Below are 17462 nucleotides of genomic sequence, written 5' to 3' on the forward strand. Positions count from 1 at the left end.
TGAATCCGTTTTTTGCAATCCGTTTTTCATGCGTTTTTTGCAAAAAAACGGATGCGTTAAACGGATGCTGAAAACGCAGTGTGAACCTAGCCTTAGGGAAGGGGTTTTCAGATTAGAGCAGGGCATAGACTTACAAAAATGCATTTTATATATATATATATATATATATATATATATATATATATATATGTACAGACAAGATGTGTCCTTCTATTTTATACAGGATATATCATCACAGAAAACAAAAAAATCTTGTCTGCAGCCTGATGAGCGTACGCAGAATAATCATCGTAAATTCTTCACCTTCTCTCCAGATATTCGGAGAATAAATTTGCTCTCCGCAGCCTGAAGGACAATTTCCACATTGACATATCAGCAGAAACTCATTCAGGAGTAGTTCTTTCATTGTCCTGGGATTATTCTTGATAAGCCCCTCCAGGAGCAGAAGGGTTAAGCCATTGTGACTAGCGATTATTTGAAAACACGACTGTTGGGATGAAGCTGATAGGTTCAGACGTAATCCCAGTTTAAACTCGGCGATCACTATAGGGGGTTATTATCAGCTGCTCTTCTGCAGATGAGAGGAGGATGCCTTCCAGATCCGAACGTTTCTGCGCAAAATCCCAGAGTTTGACTTCTCTATCCATTCGGTAGATATCTGCTAAACTGAATTTGGAGTATTCAGTCACTGGGCTGAACTGAGAGGAATAGAAGGGAAGAATGTGAAACACACCTGGTTTATGTCAGAAAGGCACTAGGACCTTGAAGAATAGTCCTGCCTCATGAGTCAGCCTTAGATCTCCAGCTCACAACTCCTGAAACCAGTGAATGAGAGGACAGACATGTGAATGGCTCAGCTGGGTTTCAAAGCACTTTGTGGACTGGGCTGCAAGAAGCTACGAGCCGAGTGGATCATCCAGGATTTCACCACCTTGTGACTGTCAGATCTACCTAAAACCAGGTAAGGATTAGCCTGCATGCGCCAATCTCTCACCGCAGAATTACTGATTGCATAAACTTTTCTATGCGGAATACTATTACTGCAGCGATCAGCCTGCTATCTCTTCAGACACTCCTAACCCTAAAGCTCTCGGGGTCTTTGGACTGTAGTGAAGTGTTTAGCATAGTATTGGTGTATTAGAACATTTTATGCATTCCTTTCTATATGGCTTCCTAGCACGCACTGTATTATTTAAGTAGTGTAATGCAGTAAGTTACCTGCTAAGGTAGCAAAGATGAGTGTGCTAAGTGACAAACCCATCTCTGCTGCTTGTATATTGTGTAGACTATATAATAAATCATCGATAAGACCTCGCATGCACACATGTACTCTTTTTTGCAGCAGGTGTTCTTTATCCTTTCCCTCCGATGCTGCGTCTTCTACCTGTTGCACACTGTCCATGTTGAAGAACTGTCCCGTGCCTGAGAAGGTGTGGCACAGCTTCACCATCTCCGGCGTTCTTGCAATATTTAGGGTTTGTATGATTAACCCTTAAAGTCAACCTGGCACAGATCAAAAGACTATAGTCCTGCCCATCCCAGCTCCCACAAGAGTTAAGCAGCGCCGGCTATTAAGTGGTTCCTAGTCCTCGGTAATCTTCTTTGGTTGCCATCGTCGTTCAGCTCGCAAAGCCGGCGGATGGAAAAGTAACTTCTTACGGGATAAATATTGGGTGTTTTCACGCATTAAAGCGCATTAAGTTAAACCTCGTGGAGTATTAGTCAATGAAAAGTCTGCCAGCTCCAGTCTATACACACACACCAAGCCGTCCCTGTACTGTCTAATCATATAAACATGTAAAGTGTAAGCATTTTGGCAGATCGCAACTTGTAATTCAGGTTTTTTCGGATGCAAAATAGTGTTGTATACAATCGATAGCTGTTTGTGTTCTTTTATGGAAACCTGGGTGTGCGATTTCTCCATAAAGTGTCTGTACTAAATCACTGGTTCTATCAAGTCGGCTTTACCACACATGTGTAAAATATCATGGGCTTTGGAGTATTACGGGGGAAGATGAAACAAAAGGAGGGAATAAAATAAATATGCTGGACGTCTGGAGCTTATTTCTATAATAAAGGAGCTGTGGGGTAGTAGTAGTCTGCTCAGCAAGTGTGCCTATTGTATAGAGCACATGCCTGCAAATAGCTCGGCTGTTGATGCCAAAGGCGCATATCACTGTGTCCTTTTCATTTTTTTTTTTATATGAATCTGTTGCAGACAAGAGTAACAGAGACAGCTTGGGGGATTGGATTGTTCCCATACTAACCTTGTATACCTTGCCAACAGTTGTTAACCCTGATTTTGCCATCAACCCTTTATATGAAAGGTTTGCGAGTTCCCTCCTTCCAAATAACATGTTTATACTGGATCGTGTTGCGATCTGGTGACCATTATACATTAACAACAGGATTCTCCTAGCTGCCATATGCTCCTGATTACATAGAGCAGGCTTGCCGAGAGTTTGCTGTAATTCACCGATACTGTTTATATTTGTCTATTAATCTGTGTTATGGGGATACTGTAACATTACTTCCATAGAGTTGTACTGGGTACATTAAATCTGGATACATAGTATAGGGAACAAAGCTGATTTGGTCATCTGGCAGAGATTATTTATCATTATTATAAACTGGGAAGAAAAAGTGCTGGAGCGAGACATAAAAAAACAGGGCAGTTTTTATCTAAGTCTCAGGTTAAAACATCAAGTACTTTACTGAAAGAGTAGTAGATGCTTGGAAGAAACTTCCAGCAGATGTGGCTGGTAAATCTACAATAACAGAACTTAAAGGGGTTTTCCAGTGAAAAATGTTTTTCTTTCAAATCAACTGGTTTCAGAAAGTTATACAGATTGGCAATTTACTTCTATTTAAAAATCTCAAGTCTTCCCGTACTTATCAGCAGCTGTATGTCCTGCAGGAAATATTTTCTTTCCAGTCTGACACAGTGCTTTCTGCTGCCACATCTGTCCAGAGCAGGAGGGGTTTTCTATAGGGATGAGCGAACCGGCCGAGGTTCGGGTTCGTATGAACCTGAACTATCGGCTTCTGATTCCCGTGGAGAGGGTGGATACAGCCTGAGGACCGCCTAGAAAACTGGGATCCAGCCTATGGCTATGGCTGTATTCCAGTTTTCCAGGCGGTCCTCAAGGTTGCAACCACCCTCTCCGCGGAGCGGCCAGACAGCGGGAATCAGAAGCCGATAGTTCAGGTTCATACGAACCCGAACCTCGGCCGGTTCGCTCATCTCTAGTTTTTTATGGAGATTTGCTACTGCTCTGGACAGTTCCTGTCTCGGACAGAGGTGGCGGCAGAGAGCACCGTGTCAGACTGGAAAAAAAACAACATTTCCTGCAGGACATACATCAGCTGATGAGTATTTAAATATAAGTAAATTACAAATCTAAATAACTTTCTAAAACCGGTTTATTTGAAAGAAAAAAGCTTTTCACTGGCTAACCCCTGGGATAAACATATATCTATCCTAACATAATAAGAAGGGAATGATTAAACAGGAAGACTAGATGGACCCAGTGGTCTTTTTCTGTTGACAATCTTCTATGTTTAAAAAAAGAGCAAAAAAAGAGAGAGTGATATGTAGCAGTATGTTTAGCAGAGCTGAGTTTGTCCTGTGGCATAGCTGATCTCTGCGTTCAGTAAAGTGACTTGTGTGTTTAGACATTGGTGAATTTGGCCGGTGGGATTAATCACCTCGTATCCAGAAGCAGTGGGAAATACCTTGGAGCATACTTATGTTAGTTCCTGTCTAAAAAAGGGAAAAAATATTCATGACTTCCAGCTGGATTGAGCCCTTAATCGAATATTTTTACCGTTTACTACCTCTTTTTTTTTTTTTTTTTGTCTGTAGTTTCAGCTGTTTTTGGAAAAATATTGAGCCCATAAAATGACTGGGCCTCGTCTGGATTATCTCCTGGTAGCGGCATACAGATGTGTTATAGGGATGATCTCATGTAGCAATCTGATTGTCCTTCATCCCTAAGCTCTAAAACTTTAATGGACGACATATTAATTTCCACAATGGTCTTGTGCAAATTTCTGATTAAATGTTGGATTATAATATGGACGACGGTTCCAGCTCCTATCATAATCTCTTTTGCTGATTACCATGGGGGAGGTTTTACTAAGCTAAATGCACTAGAAGTCTGGTGTGACTTGTGCCAGAATTACTGGTGGACATTCATGTTGTCAGATTTATCATGTGTTCTAGGCCCGAATCACACATGTAGTTATTGGGGCTGTTTTGGAGCCAGACAGAGGAGATGTATTATTACACTTACCTTTACCCACCTTTCTTTTTAGATCCATGTTTGATTTTGGTTTATAAACTGCCTATGTGATTCCGGCCTTAGACACTAGTCAGATTTAAATGGGTACTCTGGCAAAAAAAAAAAAAAAAAGTGCAAGATAAGGGGACTTATACATTGGTAGCCAACCAAAATATGGAGTGAACCTGCATGTTATAAGGATACTTGGTCATCATTAGTGGTTGGCGATCCTTGCTCTATTATGTAGAGATGGCCATAGGCAACTGTACATTAATATTAGGAATACCCACTTGGGGGACCTGTACTGTACATGGCATTGTGCTTCATGAACATGAGCAGTACTTCATGTATTCTCTTTCTAGTTAGAAGTTTGGCTTCTCCATTAAGGAAACTGATTTGCTTGTGACCATCGTGCATGTACGAGTATAAGATGCTGAATTGTAATAGACAACATACAGTACAATAGTGTGACGTGATCAAAGCTATTCTTGATGAGAAATATAGGAAAACCATCAGGTAGACAGACCACTATGTTCCTATACATCCTCCTCTTATTAATTGTAAATCTTAAGAGGTTGTCTCATCTAGTAAAACCCAACCCCTTAGACACGACCTCCTCTAATAACGGTTACGTGACAAAACCCACAAGAGGGGGTGCCTTCTGCTTATTGTATGAAGGACTCCAGTCTCTGGTAACCTTCATCTGCTCATAGGAAGCATTGGAGATCAGCCTTGTACGTGTCCAGTATCAGGCGTTTATACTTTCTAAGTCTTTACTCCGGGGAATCTTGGGAGAAGCTCTCTCTACAGAAGACTTTAACATTGTCATTACTGGCCGAATTTAGTGGATTATGGAAATTCTCCATATTACAAGCAAACATATAGTGGACCATTGCAACCTATGGATCTGTGCCTACTCCTGGTAGGTGGACTCTACTGATCCTGAAAACTATATGCTTGAATGATCCAACATCACGGAGGGGATTCATGTTTTATCGTATGATTCCTTTACACTGTTTTATACAAACTCTCTAAGGTGTTGTACATTTCTACTAGTGATGAGCGAATAGTGAAATATTCGAATATTCGATATTCGTACGAATATCTCCCGAATATTCGATCGAATATTCAATCCCATTAAAGTCTATGGGAACAAGTATTCAATTATTGAAAACATCTATTCGACCACTTGGAGGTAAAAAACGGAAGCTGGGGGATTTGAACCCTTATCGAATATTTATCGAATAGTCGGTGAACTATTCGATAATATTCGATAGCCTTATCTATCTTTTCCATCGAACAGTATTCACTCATCACTAATTTCTACATCATTCACCGCTTCTTTAGCTGCACTCTATATTACATTAATCAGTCATTTTGCATGTATTAGCATCATATACCAGACATAACCTTCGAGTACCTTACATTACCCATACACATATTTAACCTATGTTTAACCATCTCTGTTTTGTTATGTCCTATGTTTCTTTAGTTGCCATATTGTTCCATGGAACTAGATCATTCTAAAGTAGGTGACACTAATACTGTAGTTCGAAGAGCTTACAAACAAATATACTAACCGAACAATGGTTCGCCAGGTCCCAGTAATACAAAGGGAAAAAAAAAACTCTTTCACAATGAATGAAATGGATGTTTTGAATTACAGTTGATTCACTATGATGCTAAATATTGACTGGTACAACCATGTAATTTAGTTACAATTGATTGTATGCTGTACATTGATTTTACACTAGCACCCAAGGTTAGGACTTACCCTATGCGTGTGTGTTTATGCGTGATAATGTAGAAATCCATTCTAATATGATTTTCCTTTGATTATCTATTTTGACTTTTTTCGGTATTAGTAAATTCAAAGTATGTTGCCATTTGTTTAGTTTTTTTTTACACTGTTAAAATGTAAATACTTACTGTATACTAAAAATTGAGATAGGAGGAATACATGTTTGTGTATACCAGTTAGGCCTTAAAATTTAACACTATGATAATTTCGGTTATAAACAATGTTTATATGGGCAATAGTTTTGTTGGGTTATTGTTTGAAGCCAAAGTGGATGCAGTGCTGATAATGGTTGGGAAAAGCAATGGAGCAGACTTAAATTCCCCTCTAAACTGATGATGATATCTGAAACAAGCTATACTCACTTACCTTGATCTCCTTTTGATGTCTCTGGCACTGTTGTTTCCTGTGACATGTCAACCCCATAGGAACTGTCTCACTCAATGGATGAGTTATAGTTATGGCCCCTGATTAGCTGAATGTGGCAATTTTGGTGGGATCAACATGTAACTGGAATCGCGAAGAAGCCAATTGGACTGAAGACCAGAAGCACCTACACTTAGCCGGTGCTACATGGGGTGGTTATTATAGCTTATTTATTAGTTTTACAATATCCTCAGTCATGGAGATTTATTTTCCCTCTAGTATATTTTATTTATTTGCAATCCCCTGTAAATCATGTATCTTCCGACTAGCTATAAAATAAGCTTGGGAATTTTCTGCAGTATTCAATATTTTGATACATCAGTGTTTAAAATTCTAAATATACAAAAAAGCTCAACATTAGGGTGCTTTAACAAGTAAGTATTGTATTTCGGCATTTAATCTATAGATCTCCCATGGAGTTATGAGTATATACATGTAGGTGCATTTGCAAATCAACGAAGCTATGGAGTATAGAGTTGCACAGTGATCATTATAATTCCGGGGAGCACCAAAGTGGTTAAATCTTCATGGGACTATGTCCCAAAGATTTAAAGAGAATGTTTTGCACATGAATAGAATGGCGTAGGGAAGCCATGTGCACAGTGAATGTACTGATGTACATTTGCTTTAACCACTTTCAACGCTCCTGAAATCAAAATGATACAGGATGCCGGGAGGTCTGCCATTTCACTAGGCAGCTTCCATGATTTAAGGAGCGTGTGAATACACCTCTAAAAATTTCACATTTAAATATATTACCTGTAATCTGGAATATCAGTCAGACAGATTAAATTCAGGGGATATTCACAACTGGCAGCTTTGTTGCAGTTAAATCCCAAAATGATCCCCAAGAATCTAAAACATAACATTTGTTTACATAAAAAAAAAAAAAAGTCGTAAGATCACACCCCCACCAACAATTACTAGGCATAAAAAAGCCAAAACACACTAAAGCTACAGTATGTTCAAGCTACGTAAGAGACCGGCCATTCCGTAACCTGGCCAGGTCATGGAATGGCCAGTCTCAGAAAAGATCATCCCGGCCGGTACTGCAGTAGCGCCTGGATGATCTTTAGCACCTCAAATTTCTGATGCAGGTGCATCCTTGCGCATCTGCATCAGAACTCCCCACAGCACACTATGGAGCGTGCGACCGGAGCCGTGGAGTGGAGTGTGCACTGACTGGGTTTTCTGCGGCCGCTATTCAATGAATAGCAGCCGCAGAAAGCTGACATGTCAGTTTTCTACACCGCCGCTAGGGATCCCGGCCGGAGTGTATACTATGTGTATACACTCCAGCCGGGATTCCCTCAGAAGGCAGCACTACGTAAGTTCCGTGGGAGTATACACAAAATATGGTTCCGTGCGTCAATCAGTCAATTGTCTCTAGTACCAAAACTATAGCAAAGATGAGTGTGTTGCTCGGGTATGCTAACTGTGTACAGATCCAAGCATGTGATCGGACACATTATCCTGTCCACACATGTAGGGGAGCACCAGACCCAGTTGGTCCCTATCAGGTGCACCAGTCTACCCCTTCTCGCTCAGGGAGTAGTGGGGTGATTGCCCTAATAAGGATGGCCCTTGCCCCATACTACCCCTGCCGTCCTACCCCTTCCTATGCTCCTGACGCATATTTTGTTAATACTCGACAGGGGAATCAGCAGTAGGTAGGTATACCAACACTGGGGTACATGGCTTAAGACAACACATATAGAAACATGGCACCCTGACAGTGGTCAGAGACGCTAGACTCACGTGGCCCAGTGGCCAGGGTCCCATGTGACAATGGCATATGGCTTCAGCCTGTCCACCCCATAGTGAGGATGTATATACACTAGTAGCAGGAGCAAACATTGCACTCATCTGGCCCATGTTAATAGTATAGAACAAACCTGAATTTATAATCCACTTCTAGATAAACATATTTTCTCTATGTGCTTTAGTACAATTGTTGATACTGGATACAGATACTAACATACCTATATAGTTCAGGAAGTTTCCCAACATTTCTGGATCCGATTCATGGTTGATGCCACAAACTGACAATAAAAAGATTTATAATCTCTGTGTCTGTCTAAAGTATAACATCTGCGCAGCATCTGTGCCATTGAAATGCAGCAGCAGACCCCCCCATAGTAACTGTAGTAGTAGTAATGATATGATGTCAATTAGCATAGAAGGTCCCAGGCCGCCACTTCATTCATGTGCCAGTCCTCACCAGAGAAGGAGTCTCAGGGGTCTGACAACTTCTGTACACGTTACCTAGTAAGCAAGATAGTATGTGCTGATATACAGACTGGATGCTTGATATTTCCTGATTGAAGGTGTCCTCACACTTTAGCCAAAAGTTGATCAAAATGAATGATTTTAAATATAACAAATGTTGGTTTATGATAGGTCCCCATCAGGTATTGACCTTGTTTAAAGTTTTTGTCTGATGGATAGGAAAGTGTGAGCCCAGATTTATGCACCACAAGAAATACTTTTAGAAAGGCAAGAGAAGCCATCAGTGGATTTACCCTTTAAGAACCCATGGCTATCCACTATATATAAAGGATGTCCTTCTTTCCGGCAAATAATGTTCATGATCGTTCTTTGCATCCATCATTACCAACAGACGGCTGTCTTTTCACGCTAGACGGCTGTCGTTCAGAAAGAGGGGCGCCATTTCCTATTCTGGGAACATAGCCTAGAAATTTAAAATTTAGCATTTTCTTTATTTTCCTCCTCTCCTTCGAAGAGATTTTTTTGTTTCTTCATCAACAGAGCTACACTATATAAGGGCTTTTTTTGCAGGAGCAATTGCACTTCATAACAACATCTTTACATAAACTAAAGGGAACAAAAATGTGGGGTAGAATTAAGGGGGGGGGGGATATTTTGCAAATGGGGGGGAGGTCGTTTTTAACGCTTTTCACTATGCTGTAATATTGACATTTTATCTGTATTCCTCAGGTTGGTGCAATTGCAAAGAGAGCCAATTTGTATACTTTTTTCCCCATGATTTACTACTATATGGGGGCTAATTTTTTGTCCCACAATTTTTAGTAGTAAAATTTTAACTTAGATCGGACCTTTTCATTGGTTTTTATTACTTTTTTGCACATTTGTTGTGACTTGTAATGCTACAAGCAGCCAAATGATAACTGAATGGTCCAGTCTCAGGGGAAGGAGGCATGTAGTGGCTTCTAGCCATGCTTGTTTGAGTGAAATCCTAAATGCAGAGTAAATCCAGCATGTGGGGCATCGGGAACCTGGCAGGTTCCGTTTAAAGTTTATTTACCCACTACTATAAGACATTGATATGTCAGTCAGTGGAAAGAATGGAAATGAGGAGGCCCCATAGAAAAAAAAAAAATGTAATTGGCCACTCAATTTGGTGCTGGATTTTGCCGTTCAAGACTAAAAATGTACATGAGTAGTGTTTTTGCCTCCATACCCGTTCCATCATCCTTAGGCCAATTTCTTACCTCCTAGGTTGCTAACAATGCAGTTCTTCTTGATAGGGAAATATTGCCCAAGTTCAAACCAGTGAGTAGCAAAGAAACTGTATTCATCTAGCTAGTGCCCTTCCTTGGTCACCTTAAATGCAGGGTGTTTCTTCTCACATGCTTGATTACTAAAGAATGTTTACCTTAAAAGATAGTGGCCCAGATTTAGCAGTCCGCCTAAAACCATAGCTGTCTGCTTTTGCCCACAAAGACCAATCACAGCTTCTTACTGAGCCCTGCTAAAATGAAACCTTTGCCATGGTAGATTGATAAGTCCGGGCCATTGCTGTGATAAACATGGAAACTGATCACTATTCAGTATAAGAGACAGAGGGTATTATTACACGGGCCAATGGGAGCCCGATAATAACGGTAATTGAGCGGCGATCTGCTAGATCTGTGCTCGTTTACTGGGCCTATTAAACAGCCCAATAATCGTTTAACAAGGGCTGCAGGAACATCATTCCTCTAAGCTATGCTTTTTTGAGTAACTAAATGTATAGCTAAGAATGTCATCCTGCATTATCTAAATTTGGAAAAAGTAGTCCAGACACTAAGGGGGAGATTTATTAAAGGGTGTAAAATTTAGACTGGTGCAAACTGCCCACAGCAACCAATCACAGCTCAGCTTTCCTTTCAGCACTGCCTAAAGCTGAGCTGTGATTGGTTGCTGTGGGCAGTTTGCACCAGTCTAAATTTTACACCCTTTGATAAATCTCCCCCTAAAAGTTCCTTTATATATTTCAGAAGCCACAAAGAAAATAATAAAAAACCTACCCCACCCATGACACTTAGCGGGGATCCTCCTGTTACATCTTCAGGTCCCCTGCTGAATGTTCTGGCCATAACTTATGAGAGTTACTTTATTCTTCAGTTACTGCCTGCTCAGCCAATCATTGGCTACAGCGTTGACCTGCTTCACTACCACTGCCGAATCAATTCGGTCTTAATAGTGGCCAGAGCATTCAGTGGGAGCCCTGAAGACGTCACAGGTAGAGAGGAACGAACTTTCAGTTCAGTTTGGCAGGTTTGCCGAACTTTGAAGCAAAGTTCGAGTTTGGTTCGGATGAACCAAAACATTTCTTAATACCCTAAAATCTTACATTTTATATTAATTTAGGGGGTTAAGTAGCTGCACACATTTTATTTTCTGTATGCTAGCTTTTAATAGAAGCAATACCAGTGTATGCCGATTGAGTTCTACCCAGCCAGTTGATTTGTGTATATTTACTTATGACGGCATGCTTTTGTTCCAATGTTGCTGTTGGAAACAACAACAAAAAACAGCAACATTGTAATGAAAATATGTTGTCATAAATAAATATACACAAAGTAAGCTGGTGAAGTAGAAAGCAAGAGATGTGATCCTGTGCATGCATAACGTTTTCTACCCCACCAGCTTGTTTTGTGTATATTTACTTAAAATAGCTTGTTTTTTTTTTTTATCCAATGATGCTGTAGGAAATGAAAAACAGCAACATTGAAATAAAACTATGTTGTCATAAGTAGATATACTCAAAATAAGCTGCAGGGGTTCCCTGTGTATGTCTAATGCTTTTCTTTCTTTGATTCTTTGATAAGTAAATATAAACAAAACAAGCTGGTCGGAGGGCACCAGCAACCTGTAGGAGGACATGGAGGGGAGCAGACAGGTAAATATAGGTTTTTTTTAGTTTTTTACTGGCTACAAACTTTGGGGGGAAAAAAGCAAAATTCGTATTAATCTGGGTCTGTGATGTTCAGTTTGCTCATCTCTATTCATAGAAGGACTTCCTGAGGAGTTTTTTAATTATTTTCTTTGTGGCCCCAAAAATGTATAAAAATTCATAAGGTGGTTTCAAATCTCAACACTTTAGGGTAGATTTTTCAAACATGGTGTAAAGTGAAACTGGCTCAGTTGCCCCTAGCAACCAATCAGATTCCACCTTTCATTCCTCACAGACTCTTTGGAAAATGAAAGAGGGAATCTGATTGGTGAGTTTCCTCACTATTTTTAGATGACTGTCTATCAGGGGCGGATTAACTTTACCATAGGCCCCGGGCTGTTCACCAAGCCTGGGCCCCCCCACCCCACTGTAACTATGGCAGCACTAGCCTGGCGTTCACAGTACAGAACAGATAATGTCATGATGTCCTGATTTGTGCAAAATTGCCATAAAAAAATGATTTTTTTTTTGCAAATCATGGCGGAAGTGTAGCCAGGAGACAGTACACCACTGAAAGTATAAGTCTTTTTGAGTGGTCATGGGCCCCCCAGGAGCTCAGGGCCCCGGGCTGCCGCCCAAAACGCCCCTATTATAATCCACTACTGCTGTCTATGGTCAGTCAATTGATTTATAAAAGACTCATTCTGTTTCCAGTGGCATAGACACAGCATCTCCACTATGATCATAAAACATTTTCCGTGCCCGAGTAGCATAGAATTACTATATTGTTTTTACTATAGTATTAATCCCATAAAAAAAATCTTGACATACTTTTACAGATAAAATTTACTTTTTCCTCCTCATACTGAGAGACTTTTTCCTGAGAAAATCTAGAGTCTTTCATAGATTAAATTCACTTTTTCCATGTTGACCTTAAGTGTCCCACTTTAGATACCAGAAATGTTGGCAGGTACTGTATGTGAGTGTATATGTCAGCCATATGCTTCAGGGCCATGCAAAACAAAGTAGATAAAGCCCTGTGTAGCCCTATTTCCCATCGTTCTCATTGTCATATGTCATGGACTGGTCAAACTGTAGACAAGTATTGACATAAACACTAAGTCAAAGTGACACATTAGCTTTTTTTATCAACTTTGTACAGGGATTCCAAAGGGCTTAAGCCTGTGTATTATAATGTATACAACATTCATCCAGCCTCAATACTGAGTACAACTAGTATATATGAAAATAATCTGTGTTCTCCAGAGCTGCATTGCTTTAATTGTCTGTATAACATGCCATAGATTGTGTACATTTATAGAATATCTTATATACTAGACCTGATAACATACTTGCTACCCTGAGCTTTTTGAATATTTTCTTAGTTGAGTAATATTTAGGTATCTGGCAGCCTGGTTACATTAATGTGAAATCAACAAAATGGGGGTCCAAGTGATATTGCTATATTCATCTTCTGCCTTATTGGTGGCAATGAGTGCTGCTCTCTTCCTCCACCATGATTTATACTGCAGCTCTGGTTGCAAAGAATGATTGCTACTATATGTCTTAAGCTCCTATTACACGGGGCAATCATCGGGAGCAAACAAGTGATTTCAGGTCAGCGCTCTCTTGCTCCTCATTCCCCGCTCGCTACCTGTGCTATTACACACGCTGACAGCGAGCAGATAAATGCAGGGGGTAGGCACGGGGAGCTGCGGAGGGTTCTGCAGACGATCTTTAGATCATCCGGGAGCCCATAGAAGATAGCGGTGGTCTGCTACCGCTGCTCCTGTTGCATGGAGTGACGGCAGCACATGGTTTCTATCCTTGTCATGCGTCTTTTACCATGTTGAAAGACAACAATCCGCCGACATAATGTGTTTAATGTGTTTAAAATCGCTCTATTCCCATCTTTATAGCGCTTTTATTGTTTGGTCTATGGGGCTGATTGGGGTGTAATTTTTTGCGACACGATCTGTTCTTTCTCTTGGTAGCTTGTTTGCACTTATGCGACTTTTTGATCACTTTATTTTACATTTTTTCTTGATTTAATGGAAACAGAAATGAGCAACTTTGCACTTTGGCGGGTTTTTGCGCTTAAGCCGATTACCATGCGAGATCAGAAATGTAATAATTTAATAGTTTAGGCGATTACGCACATGGCAATACCAAATATGTTTATTTTTTTATTTATTTTTAATTTTTAATTTATAAAATGGGAAAAGGGGGGTGATTCAAACTTTTATTAGGGGAGGGGATTTTTTATTAATATTTTTTTTTTCACATACAGTAGTTAAAAGCCCCCTGGGGGACTTCTATATACACAGCACTGATCTCCCATTGAGATCAATGCTGTGTATATAATAGAGCAATGATCCATCAGATCGGTGTTCTATTATAATGGTCTGCTGCAGACCATCTAAATAGATTGCCAAGCCGGGATCAGCGTCATTCCGACACTGAGCCCCGGCCGGCTAAGTACACCGGATCTCCCCTCCGCGATTACATCGCGGAGGGCAGATCCCCCACTAGACACCAGGGAGAGGGGGCACAGATACTATTCAAATGCAGCTGTCAGGGCCCTTTTGCCCTACTGTAAACCTGATATATTGTGGTGATGAAGGGCTCTCTAAGAGAAATGCTACTATACAATGCATCCATATAGGGGGGAGCGTCAGTGGTTTCACACATCATTTTGTCATCGTAGTAAGCTACTTTAATTGTCTCATTGTGGTTACAGCAAATTGGTTATCAACAGCGCAAACAATCATTTTGCTATTCTGTAACTTGACATTTGAATCTTCTGTTTCCTTTGTAATGACACCAGTGTGAATGAAATGTTTGTCAGGAATTGAGAGTATCCTGGGTTTTTTTTGTTTTGTTTTTTCTTGATACACCCAAGAAAGTGTTTTGGAAAAAAATTGTCTTGTAACCTTGGTGGAATTACTGTTGCTACGTTTTAAAGCGGTTCTCCTGCAAAAAAAAAAGGTTAACGAGATTTAAAATAAAACATTTTTTGTTAAGAGTACCCCTTTAAGTAATCAAAGCTCACCATTGAGTGAAATAACTGAAGCATAAACGAGATAGACCATGTGGCCTTTTTCAACCAACAAAATTGTTTCTATGTTTCTATATAGGAATTAGACTTTCAATCATGATGGAACTTCTGTCTTCTGGCAGTTTGACCTACTGTAGTTATATTTAACCATCTCACAGCATGTTTTTTGTAATGTGTAGTATCACACACAAACCACAGACAAGAGTTGTGCTGGTTCTAAAAGAGAGCAGCTATATTTTTCCAATCCTAAATAATTGCTTTAAAGGGAACCTGTCAGGTGGTGTGCTGGGGCAGAACCCGCCCATCCCCCCGATGGAGCCCTTGATACTTACTCTGTACGGAAGTCCCGCTCATGGACCCCGTCCCGGGACGGAGATATCGTCGTTGGAAGAAGTGAGTGCGCTCACCAGAGATGAGTCCGAAGCCTATAGAAAATGACTGCTCCAGTCATTTTTTTATGGACATTGGACTCACCTCTTGTAATTAGCATACAGCGCGCGCTCAGCTTCCGACGGAAAGAGTAAGTATCCAGGGCTCCACCGGGGGGTCAGGCGGGCTCTGCCCCAGCACACCGCCTGACAGGTTCCCTTTAACGTCTTTGAAACGTATAGCATGGCACAAGTGCCATGATTCCTGTGAAGAAGTTTTATTTTTCAAGGTGTATTAATGGCATACACCATCATCACATTTCAAGACTTGCTTTTTTGGCTCTTTTTCCGAATGCAAAGTTCGGGGCAGAATAGTAATACTTGTGTTTTGTGATAAAAATTACTGCGTCTATTTAGTTCGTATACAGCAGGAATGCAACATGTATTTTTCAAATGGCTCTTTCAGACATTTTTTTAAATTATTCTTATAGAATAGCATTGGTTGTGTTGCTGAAAGCAATACTGACCTCTTCTGGTGCAAGACAAAGTGCAAGTTAGTAACCTCTACTCCATTGGCTACAGAAAATGCAATTGACTAGTGTGTATATTAGAAAAACTTTTCAATACTTAGTATAAAATTAACCATCTTATTGTGTTTGACAAGATACAAGCACAAAGAGAAAAATATAAATATATTTATCTGTATAGCAGAGTCTGCCCTGTATGGCAATCCATTTCTGTATGTTCTCACTGATTTTTCACTATTGGAGTGCCGGGACCCATATTTTGACGTTTATACACATATTTAGAGAGTGTTCAATAGCATATAAAAAAATATTGCAGATATAACAAAACTATGTTTGTTCAATAGCAGAGCATTCTGGCTTTATCCCTCCCACAAATTAAAGAAAATAATTTAATTAGTGACTTATGTCGTATGTTCTAAATCAGGTAGAGAAAAGAATTATGGATTCTCTAAAGGAGTCAATACAGACCTTACTGAGAAGTGGGACTTGGAAATGATGTCAACTATGAAACTGGAGGAATGTATATATGGAAAGCCAATGAGGAATATAGCAAAAGATGTTGGTTGTTCTCAGTCAAGTGTAAACAACATAGGAAGGTTAGAAAACTCAAAGCAATATTCTTTGAAATTAGAAGATGTAAATGGCAAAACACATAGGAAAGAAAAAAGCTTAAAGGGATACTCTGTCTGTTTTATATTTGATATATTGCTCCCCTTGCATAGAGTACAAATATAATATCTTATATATTATAATAATATCCTATATATTATAATATCCTATTATATTATAATAAGAAATATCCTATTTTTACTTAACCGGACTCGTTACTGTCCCACTTCAGTCAGTGGTTGGCGGAAGTGGCATTTCAGGGGAACCCTTAAGCAGTACCATTGAAAGACCCCAGGGGAGTGTGGTTAGGTAAGAAAAGGATGTTTATTATTTTCTATACAAGGGCGGCAAGCTATCAAAAATTTTAAATGGCCCATGTGCCCTTTAAATAGAAGTCAATTGGGGGGGGGGGGGTAAGTATTGCAATATCTCTCAAATCTCTTACCTCTCAGGCTTTTACTACCCCATGTACAATATTTTGGTGATCTTTTCTATTACTTCATGTTCAGTGTTTGTTTTTATTTCATAGAAGGCTGTGGCTACAGGGACATACTGGATGTTTTTCCAATGAATTTACTAATGACAACGGCTCATTTCTTACACCATTTTTTGTGCAAACTACACAAAAAAAGGTGTAAATCTCTTTTTATATTTTGCATCTGAATAGGGATTTACTAACTAGGATACAAAAAAAAATAGAATAAATAGCAGAAAATAGTAAATCTGTATAAAAAGAAGAATGAGAGGAAACTAGGCAAAGTGATCCATGGAGTGTGGAGGATTGGATAAAAGTGATATTCAATGATAAATCATCCCTCTGCATTGACCATGGAACTTATTGTGGGACTTTTTTCAATGCTGATGTTCTGATGACATCTTTAAAAAAAAAAAAAAAATTGCCTATAGCTGTATCTTTGTTTTCCCGTACACACTCAGGATGGGTTCACACTACGTATATTTCAGTCAGTATTGTGGTCCTCATATTGCAACCAAAACCAGGAGTGGATTAAAAACACAGAAAGGATCTGTTCACACAATGTTGAAATTGAGTGGATGGCCGCCATATAACAGTAAATAACGGCCATTATTTCAATATAACAGCCGTTGTTTTAAAATAACAGCAAATATTTGCCATTAAATGGGGGCCATCCACTCAATTTCAACATTGTGTGAACAGAGCCTTTCTGTGTTTTTAATCCACTCCTGGTTTTGGTTGCAATATGAGGACCACAATACTGACTGAAATATACGTA

The 17462-nt window shown here is 39.7% G+C and overlaps 1 protein-coding gene across 4 annotated transcripts in view; it reads left to right on the forward strand.

Annotated features, from left to right (window-relative positions):
- Positions 1 to 539: 539 nt before the first annotated feature.
- The window catches only part of NGF (nerve growth factor), a 77565-nt gene continuing 60642 nt past the window's right edge, over positions 540 to 17462 (forward strand). For 2 of the 4 annotated variants that reach the window (XM_069945198.1, XM_069945199.1), the window contains exon 1: positions 540 to 961. In XM_069945198.1, the coding sequence (XP_069801299.1) occupies positions 829 to 961 (133 nt within the window). In that variant the 5' untranslated portion in view covers positions 540 to 828. Of the gene's footprint in view, positions 962 to 4980; positions 5206 to 17462 lie in introns of those variants that run through there. The other 2 variants (XM_069945200.1, XM_069945202.1) reach the window with 1 other exon arrangement.

This window comes from Dendropsophus ebraccatus, chromosome 11, assembly GCF_027789765.1.
Source record: "Dendropsophus ebraccatus isolate aDenEbr1 chromosome 11, aDenEbr1.pat, whole genome shotgun sequence".
Classification (NCBI taxonomy): Eukaryota; Metazoa; Chordata; class Amphibia; order Anura; family Hylidae; genus Dendropsophus; species Dendropsophus ebraccatus.